The following is a 10686-nucleotide window of genomic DNA, read 5'->3' as shown; positions in this document are numbered from 1 at the left end:
AGCTTCCAGCTTTTGGCCAGGGCCTTGCCCATATTTCCTTGAGTCTACAGCTCACACACCTTAGGTTTATTCTAAAAAAGACCAGACTTCCCTCTGGGCCCTGAGAGAGGGCCACTTTGCTGTAACATGGCCAGAGCAGGAGGCTCTCTCCTAAAGCCCTGTCACTTCTGTAGGAAATGGGTTAACAGTATTCAGAGGAGTAAGAGGATTATCACATCTCTCTCCCCTACCGGGCCCTAACCAGGAGGTTGTCTCACCATACTCTGAGTAATTTATGCCTATTCAACAAATGTCCCTCTTCAGAAAAGATGGATCATCTTCCCTCATAGCCAACCCTTATTTGCCAGGGGCTGCCAAGCGTTCCATCAATTCATACTCAGCCCCCGGGGTACAAAAAACAAATTATGCTAAAACACAAACTACAGTTCCTAAGCTCCTCTCCAACTCCAGCCATCTAGAATTCTGATTTTAGGAGTTCTCCCTTCCTCCCTACCATATGTTTTTAGAAAGTTACATTTCCTGCCCTCCTTCCCTTTTTCTAAGACTACATGTTTATAATTGTTTAGAGCAAAGCCATAAACAAATGAGCCAAGTTAGAAACTCCTGGATTCTTTGCAAACAACACTATTATCAAGTATGTAATCTGTCATTATTTGGCCAGTTTCCGGTTAAAGGAACATAAAAAAACATTAATTCTTCCCTGTAAATTCCCCGTGACGCACACAGACCACGCCTACCCCAAGAAGACAAAAGGCTAAGTAGCCTGACTAGGGCTAAGTCTGCAGACAGACAGGGAGTCATCTCATTGGCGCCTGAGCCAGCAAAGGTATTGTCCTTATCACATCTTTGACTTTTAAAATATATTTTGCTTTTCTTCTTGGCCATTGTCTCTCAAACCGCCTTCTCGGAAGTACAAACCTCTTCCTTCCTTTCTTGTCTGTCCGTGGTTTGGTGTGTGAGTTAGAATCACAGTCAGATTTCAGAAAATAATTCTTTCTGCTGATGGGGAACTGAGGGACAGAACCGGTTTCACATGAGGGCATTGGCGGGTGCAGCCGAGCCTCCCCTCTACTACTAAAGCTATTAGAAGAAAACTAGAAATTTCCAAATTTGTCTCTCTCTTGCGTCTATATAAGGCAAATACCTCATTCTTGTGGGGGTTTTTCTTTAATTTATCCAAGCTTTCATTGAATGCCTACTGTGTACAATGCATTGGGTTGGGCACATAAGGAATACCAAAGTTCTAGAAGAAGTTTACAATCTAGGAGAGGAGGCAGATACATATGCAAATAACTCAAGGGAGTGAAAAGAAGAATGGGGAAAATGCTGAGTATGGGCTAAGTCATTCATTAAGCTTCTCAAGAAGCACAAAGCTGAGGTGATTCCCTTTGCCGGCATTTGGTTCAGTGGCTGGCTAGGCTGACAGCCACCGGTGTTCTCTGTTGCAGAAGTCAAGATGGCCAAAGTTCCTGACCTTTTTGAAGACCTGAAGAATTGTTACAGGTAGGAAATCAATTCTACCTCTTGCGATTTAATGAGGGGATCAAGGTATGTTAGAATCGATCTAGGAGTTAGGGTAACTAGCACGGAGCCAGACTGGCAGAGGTATAGAGATGTGTCCTACCTCTGAAGTCAGGGCAGGTTCAGCAAAGATCCAGAAAAAGTAAGAATCTAGCATGTTACACTGAGAGGACACTGGCAGGGAGACAGCCATTTTAGAAAAATTATTTCTGTAGTCTCCTGAGTCCTAGTGAATTTCAACATCTACTTAGACACAGCCTCAGTCAGGTTCACATGCTCTGATACCGTAATGGGTTTTTAATGGACTGTCAGAGAGAGAAACCATTCTCAGGAAAACTTCTGGATCTCAATCTGGAAGAGGTAATGGCTCCACAGCAATTTGAGCACGTGAATGCACATACACAGTCAAACCTCATTCAGACATAAGAGAAGGGTAAATGAATAAAATTAAAAATTATAGGATAGTTTAAACAAACATGGTATTCCCATTACCTATCAATATATGCTAACAGAAACTAGGCTATCAAAATGTTGCTGGAAAGTTCCCAAGTATAAATTATTAAATCTGTTTTAGTGAATACATGGAAGCAATGTACAACATATGACGTATTTGCTTAAAATTAAAATGAGATGCTTCAGGGACGCCTGGGCGGCCCAGTTGTTAAGCATCTGCCTTAGGCTCTGGTCATGATCCCAGGGTCCTGGGATTGAGCCCCGCATCGGGCTCCCTGCTCGGCGGGAAGCCTGATTCTCCCTCTCCCACTCCCCCTGCTTGTGTTCCTTCTCTCTCCGTGTCTCTCTGTCAAATAAATAAATAAAATCTTTAAATAAATAAATAAATAAATAAAATGAGGTGCTTCAAAAGCATTTCTCTCTTGAGGAGGTTAACATTTTTCCCTGAAATTCAACTACAACTCTTCAATTTGTTAGCCAAGCCCCATTTTTAGAGATAAAGCACAGGTAAAGTTCAAGACCTGTCCTGATGCTTACTAATTCCAAATTAGTGAGGCACAAATTACTGCATATATGTATGTATATGTATAGAAGTCCTTAATTTTCAAAGATGACAGTAATGACTGTGTGTGTGTTACCCAAAGCTAATGTGGTCATTAAAATACGTTGCCCAGTGACTGCAGTTATGTAACAAACAGAATTACATTCTCATTATCTTGTTTGACAGTGAAAATGAAGAATACAGTTCTGAAATTGACCATCTCTCTCTGAATCAGGTAAGCAAATGACTGTAATTCTTACGGGATTGCTATTCTTTTTTTTATTAATATCCAATGTATTATTAGTTTCAGGGGTACGGGTCTGTGATTCATCAGTCTTATATAATACCCAGTGTTCATTACAACACATACCCTCCTCAGTGTCCATCACCCAGTGACCCCATCCTTTCATCCCCCTCTCCTCCAGCAACCCTCAGTTTGTTTCCTAAGATTAAGAGTCTCTTATGGATTGTCTTCCTTTCTGGTTTTGTCTTGTTTCATTTTTTCCTCTCTTCCCCTATGATCCTCTGCCTTGTTTCTTAAATTCCACATATAGGATTGCTATTCTTACACAGTATTTTCTCTACCAGGAGAAAACAGCAATAGCTTGAATCCTAGAAGCTTTTGTTTCACCCTCACTAGAGGTTCAGACACATACATTTCTTCATCATAAGTGAGACCAACTGCCTCTCTACACTAATAGTGGATGACATTCTCCATGCTCAACAGATTTTTCAAGGGAAAGGTGGGAGGGAGGGAGGGAAAGATGGGGGGATGGGGGAGAAGAGAGGGAATGGGGAAGAGAAGATTGATGAAATAGAGATCCTTCTCACTAAATCTATTGGATAAAACTTCTACTGAAAGGGATCTCATTCTATGACCATATGCAGTCCCTCAGCTTCCATTTTCCTTCCTCCTAGAAATCCTTCTATGATGTGAGCTATGACCCACTTTATGAGGACTGCATGTCTCTGAGTACCTCCAAAACCTCAAAGACATCTCAGCTTACCTTCAAGGAGAATGTGGTGGTGGTGGCAGCCAATGGGAAAGTTCTGAAGAAGAGACGGTTGAGTTTAAATCAATTCATCACTGATGATGACCTGGATGGCTTTACCAATGATGCAGAAGAAGGTAAGAGGTCAAGTGCAAATAATACCTTAGTTTTCCATTTTTAAGCAAATGGAGACAACAGAGCACAGGAGAAAATAAAGCCTAGAATCAGAAGAACAAGAGGGCAACCAGGCATCAGTCTAGTAACTATAAGGAAGGAAAATTAATTTTTATCCTTCTCCAGTGGGGAGAGAGGAACAGTGGCCTGAGTCTACAGAATACTTCCTCATGGGCTCATTTTGTGGCCATATTATAAAGGTCATGTGACTTTTATCCTTATGGCAGAAAGCAGTTATATACTGTTAGCGGGTGGCTACTTACAAGCTATATTCCTCCAGATAATAACTATGCCCCTTTGGGTAAGTTACTTAACCTTTCTGTGCTTCAGTTTCCTCTACTGTAAAATGGAGATAATCAGAGTCCCCACTTGTTGTGAAGATTAAATGAGTCAATACTTGTAAGCTCCTGGACTAGCATAATGCCTAGTACATAAATACCCAATAAATGTTAGGTATTGTCATTATTCTTCAGCCTCCTCCTCCTCCTACTACTACTACCTTTGTTAATACTACCAACACTGCTAGTTTATTAATGGCTACATTATCTCTACACTTCACAACAATCTTACATTCTCATTTTACATAGGAGGAAACTAAGCTCAGTTAGATAAGTCACATAGTGTATAAGTGGGAGAGCTTTAAACCAAATTCAGTTCTGATTTTAACAGTCAGGATTATTCTCCCATGCTGCTACTGTATAAGCCTCTACATGAAACATAAACCAAATATTTTTTAAATAATAGCTTTTTAAGGTAACAGGTAAACACTAATACACATTCACCTAGAAAATAGGAAGATACAAGAAAATGTAAAAAAGAAAATAAAAACACTAAGAGTTTTGCCACTGCCAAGACTAGAGAAAATACTTAAGTATTTGATTAAGGGTCAATCAGCAACTTAAAGTCTTTTTCATGTACATACACACATATAAACAAACATTATTAGGATTATATTATATACAATTTTATATTCTGCTTTTTTCACTTAGCAATATATCAAGGGCATTCTAGTGTACCAGTTTTTCAACATTGTAAGTAATATAATAATGAACATCCATATCAATAACATCCATATCATATCTTCACTTTTATCACTATTTCCTTAGAATAGATTCCTAGACATAAAAATTACTCAGAAACATGAGGATTTGTGAAGCTGTTGATATATACCACTGTCCAGAAAGCGAAGTAGACATTTAGACCTGCATCCTCGGTGACATATATGGTCTTAATATATTCATTTTTTTCTCAGTGTATTCATTTGAAAAATGTAGATAGTGAATGCTAGCAGTCTTCCTATTTTCTTAGAAACCTCCAAACAACCAAAATGAAATATTTAACAAATAATCTCTTTTTTAAAAAAATTACTGTCTGAGAAATTGAAGTTTAAAAAGAAATAAGCAACCATGGGGATAATCCTAGAAACCACTTCTGCTGACTGGGTGACTTCTCTTCTCGCTCAGTTTCTTCACCTGGATTAAAATATTCCTAATGTTCCTTCCATAGCTACTTTTGCTGCTTGTATTAGAGCACATATAGCTTCTGTGTTTATACCATAGACATTAATCTGAGCTTGTGATAATGGTTTTAGAAATCATGAAGCCCAGATCAGTAGCATACAACTTCCACAGTAATGAAAAATACAACTATATGAGGATCATCAAATCCCAGTTCATCCTGAATGACAACCTCAATCAAAGTATAATTCAACAAACAGGGGGAAATTACCTCATGGCTGCTGCATTGCAGAATCTGGAAGATGCAGGTAAGTGGACAGCTCTGTCATCCTCCCCTCCTCTTATTTTTGTATTTCTTTCAAACTTTCTGCTTTCAAAATATAAACCTCTCTAGATTCCTAGCTTTGCACAATTCTTCTAGAATAGGATGAAGCACAACATCCCCAGTAAAATTCTGGGCAAGGACAGGAGCTTCAGTCAAATCAGGAAGCTCCACAAGAGAGAAGTTTCCTATCTTTGAGAGCACCGAGTATAAAGCTTTCTGATGAAGTATCTCCTTTGGTTCACTCAGATATTCTTATCCTTGGTTTTAAAGATGAGGAAACGGACTCTCAGAAATATTAAATGACTTACCCAGATTTACCCAAGAAGCCAATAAGGAGCAATCACTCTCCATTAGAAAGCTTACTGTTCAAACTTACAAATAACACCAAACTAGAAAGAATCTTATCTTTGATAACATAGTTGTGAAGCAAAACATCCAATAAGCTGAGAATATGTTCTGGAGGATGAAATTTAGTGTCCAAGACATTTTGTCACACAAATCTAATTTCTATGGTATACATATTTTAGCTTCAGGACATGTCTTCAGTATACAAAATTAGTTTCAGAACTCCAAAGAGGCTACTTTGCAAACAGGGCTCTTTCTGATTGGACATACTTCGGATAACATGCTTTCCACTCCATGACATTTACAAATTATTTTGTGCTGTATTTTCCTACTTAATATTATGTCACATAATTTCCCCACATATTGAAATAGCATATATATTTGCCATGTTTAATGGCACTAGAATATTCAATCATGTTGCTTTGCTGGTCCCTTGGGTTTGCTCCAAGTAACTATTTTGCAATAGAGTTTGTATATATAATTTTTTCCCTATGAGGTTATTTCTTTGGATCATACCCCAAAAATGGAACTCCTGGGTTCCTAGGGATAAATAATTATACAGTTCTTATTAAGCATTATTCTCTAAGGAAAACAACTACTTTTCACTATCACTAGCAACATGAGTATATCAGCTTCCCTAAACCCCTCCATTTTAGGTTATTATGAACTCATGAGCTCACCAGTTGAAGGGTCTTATCCCATTAATGTAATTACAAGACATTCAACAAATAGCCCCCAAGCATTCATTCAACATAGAAAATTCTAAAGACAATCACAAACAATGAATCATGGAACACTACATCAAAAACTAATGATGTAATGTATGGTGATTAACATAACAATAAAAAAAAGAAAATTCTAAAGACATTAACCAAGTATTACCTGCCTAGTAAATATGGCACACATTGTGAAGGCTACAAAGATGTATGGAATTCCATTCTGGTGTTTACACCATAGTTGTAGACTTAACTACAAACACACACACACACACACACACACACACACACACACACACACACAATCTACATCATAAGACTTGATTTCATTCAAATACAACATATTTACTTTCTTTTTGGCTTTTCTCTTTGCCAGCGAAATTTGACATGGGCGCTTATACATCAGAAGATTCTAAACTTCCTGTGACTCTAAGAATCTCAAAAACTAGACTATTTGTGAGTGCCCAAAATGAAGATGAACCTGTACTGCTAAAGGTCAGTCGTTCTCAGTCTCCAATTTACCTTCATTTACAACCCGTATGTTTGTGAATGATTCCAATAGGCAGATACCCCTAGCAGGGTAGCACAATCCTCTTCTCTTCCTACCACAGTTTCCACCTGCCCACCTACCCCCACATGCTACTTCTCACCTATCCCCAGAGGCACTTCTAGGCAGAATCTATAAGAAAGTAAAATGGAGGTGGCAAGAGTGAATAAAAGGTAAATTGCTTTCTTCCTTCTTTTTCCATACCATGCCTGACCTTAGCCACCTCCCATCCCAGGGCATCTATTTATTCCATCCATCTTGAACCTTACTAACATTTACCATCTGACCTATGGGATGGTAGGCATTAGGACAATGGGACCTGATTCCAAGAAATTCAAATAAGCCAAATAGGAGCAGAGAGTGTTAATCACCTGCCAATGGGCTCAAAACAAAAAACTGGGAGCCAAGACTCAAACTCTGGCCTTTTGATTCCATTGCTTCTCTCTCTTCATTGGTGCCAGCATTATCCTTCATCCCAGCCCCATCTCCACTACCACCTCCCCCTCAAACATACAGACACACACACGCCCGCTATAGCCTTAGATGTTTACTCCACTGATAAGTAGGTGACTCTTATTTAGTAAATGTATAATGCAAAGCCCCAACTCCAACTAGGATTTTTGTAGGTACATTTTGTAGGATTATTTCTCTACCTGGATCAAATGAAGTAAAAGTGATGTCTGTAAGACTAGGGCAGTAGCTTCATTCATGAATTCATTCAACAGGCATTATTTATTGAGAGACTTCTCTTTTTCAAACATAGTGCCAACAGCTATGTAGACCATGGTGAGCCAAAGTCCTTAGCCTCATTGAACTCGGTCTTCTTGGGGACACAGACAGTAGACAAGCCAAACCACCAGCAAAAAGTACAAGATGCTGTAAAGAAATAAACAGGGTGCTGAGATAGAGAAAAATGGGAGAGTGCCCTTTACATAGAGTGGCAAGAGCAGAGCTCCCTGTGAGATGGGATCTGCTGATAGGAAGGAGCATGATACAAGGAAACAGGTGAGGGTGAGCATTCCAAAGAGAGGGATCTGAGTGCATCTAGAACCTAGAGCTTCAAGAGTTTAAAGGCCTGCTTCAGAAATCAAAAGGAACACTCTAAAACTGGGGCACTGTGAGAAGGAGGAAAGATAAGCAGAGGCTAGTGTTTGCAGAGCCTTGCATTTGGGTTTCATTTGAGGTACAATGAAAAGCCATTAAAGGGTTTCAAACAAGGAATTGTCCTAACTTCACTTATAGTTTCTAAAATGGAGAATAGATCAGCAGGAAGACAATGGAGAAAGCACAGAACCTAATTAGGAGGTAATAATAATAGTCATGAGAGTGGGGGTGGTGAGGCAGATAGAAATAAGTAGACAGAACTGGTTATATTTCAGAGATAGAACCAACAGGAGGGAGGGGAGAAAATATATTTACTGAGATGGGAAAAAACTAGGAGAGGAATGGGTTGGGGAAGTTAAATTCCTTGTTGACATTGAAAACCCCAAGGAAACCTCAAAAGGATAATTAGTTGCTTTAGATTAAAAAGAACACAGAAGAAGCATCTAAAGTTGAAATGTGAATTTCGCTTTTCCATGAAAGTATTGTGATTCTATTCATACTCGCAAGTATAGTACAGCCTAAAGAGATCACAATTGTCAAAAATTGTATTGAAAGGAATCAGCTGCTGATATACCTGGAGGTGTGTGTGTGTGGGGTGGGGGGGGATTAAACTTTTAATTGTTGGCTTAAATATGGAGACAAATATCTCTAACGATAAATTATCTTCCCAAAGATATGATCTGCACACTTAGCGGTCAAATGTTTAGAGGTCTCAATTGGAGTGTTCAGATTTTATGCAAAATGCCTTTTGCTTATGTTGAAGGCAGGACAAGAACAATGTTTTTACTCTACCTGCCACAATATAGTGAGACACTACCGTCATTGGCAATCCATGACTAATCTGGATTTCTCTCCAGTTAAGTAAGGAAATTAACTATTATGTGGAGACTGGGCCATACATCTAATAGGCATGTAATAAATGCTTGCTGAATGAACAAGTGAATGAAGAATCTATATCATCATATTACAGAGTCAGAGTCCTAAAGTGCTATGTTCCTCACAAAGGCCAAATGTCAAGGGATTGCACTTCAGTTCTTTGTCTAAAATCTTGTTCTTTAACTTATCTCTGTTCTCCTTATCATAGGAGATGCCTGAGACACCCAAAACCATCAGAGATGAGACCAACCTTCTCTTCTTCTGGGAACGTCATGGCACTAAGAACTACTTCACATCAGTTGCCCAGCCAAAGTTGTTCATTGCCACACAAGAACGAAAACTGGTGCACATGGCAAGAGGGCAACCCTCTATCACTGACTTTCAGATACTGGAAACCCAGCCTTGACTCTAGAGTCTACTTACTTGTGAAGTGTTGACAGTCCATATGTACTATGTACATGGAGGAGTCAAATCCTTTACTCTTAGTCACTTTCTGAGCATGTGCTGAGCCTTTGTAATTCCAAATGAATGTTTACTCTCTTTGTAAGAGAGTGAGCAAGGTCTAATGGAACCAACACTAACACATGATGTTGTTTGTTATTTAAAGAACACCCTATACTTTGCAAACTACCAATCAGTTTAATTATTATTCTTCATAATAATCTTGGGAGGACTGGGGCTACTGACTATGGCTACCATAAAGATCTTACCCATATTACAGATGGGTTAAGTAACTGAGGCATTAGAAAACTAAATACCCACAACAGCAGCTGAAATGAGAAGCCATAGGCCCAGGATTTTATTCCAACTGCTTGCTTTTAAGTTGCTGATGGACCCTTAATCAAATACTGTAAGTTTCTGGGACCTCAGTTTGATCATCTTCAAAATGGAGGGGATGATACTTACATCCTTCCTGCCTCAACAATATTTTATGCTAATCAATGAGATCAGTTTAATAAAATAATTCTTTTTTTTTAAGATTTATTTATTTGACAGAGAGAGACACAGCAAGAGAGGAAACACAAGCAGGGGGAGTGGGAGAGGGAGAAGCAGGCTTCCCTCAGAGCAGGGAGCCCAATGCGGGGCTCAATCCCAGGACCCTGGGATCATGACCCGAGCCAAAGGCAGACGCTTAAACGACTGAGCCACCCAGGCGCCCCTAATAAAATAATTCTTTTTTTTTTTTAAGATTTTATTTATTTATTTGACAGAGAGAGACACAGCGAGAGAGGGAACACAAGCAGGGGGAGTGGGAGAGGGAGAAGCAGGCTTCCCACGGAGCAGGGAGCCCAATGTGGGGCTCAATCCCAGGACCCTGGGATCATGACCCGAGCCGAAGGCAGAGGCTTAACGACTGAGCCACCCAGGCACCCCAATAAAATAATTCTTGAATGAAAATACTGAGCCTCAAGAAATTGAAGCATAAATATTTATTATTTATGTATACATATATATTTATAAATATATTTTAAAATAATTATATTTTTATATTTATGGCAATTCCTTGCATTCCCTGAGTGTGACCAGTCATCCTTAACAATAGGAAAGAGTGTTTTTTAGGCTAACTGAGTTTGATTTAGTTATACTAAGGCACTTTGGTCAAGTCCTGCTTTTTGTAGTACCTGGAAGCCCTAT

General features: G+C 39.2%; 1 protein-coding gene across 2 annotated transcripts; it reads left to right on the top strand.

The window, feature by feature from the left end:
• Window positions 1-746: 746 nt before the first annotated feature.
• Window positions 747-10127, top strand: IL1A (interleukin 1 alpha). Of its 2 annotated transcripts, XM_027623599.1 has the most exons (7): window positions 747-826; window positions 1449-1503; window positions 2702-2750; window positions 3434-3644; window positions 5273-5446; window positions 6901-7019; window positions 9260-10127. In XM_027623599.1, exons 2-7 carry the CDS (start codon window positions 1457-1459, stop codon window positions 9455-9457), a joined length of 798 nt encoding a protein of 265 aa, XP_027479400.1. In that variant the 5' UTR covers window positions 747-826; window positions 1449-1456; the 3' UTR covers window positions 9458-10127. The 2 variants fall into 2 exon arrangements, with proteins under 2 accessions (XP_027479400.1, XP_027479401.1); XM_027623600.1 differs by lacking the exon at window positions 6901-7019 and having other exon boundaries at window positions 762-826; window positions 9260-9402.
• The last annotated feature ends 559 nt before the right edge of the window (window positions 10128-10686 follow it).

Source organism: Zalophus californianus, chromosome 8 (genome assembly GCF_009762305.2).
Source record: "Zalophus californianus isolate mZalCal1 chromosome 8, mZalCal1.pri.v2, whole genome shotgun sequence".
Taxonomy (NCBI): Eukaryota; Metazoa; Chordata; class Mammalia; order Carnivora; family Otariidae; genus Zalophus; species Zalophus californianus.
This window is presented reverse-complemented; position numbering and strand designations above follow the sequence as displayed.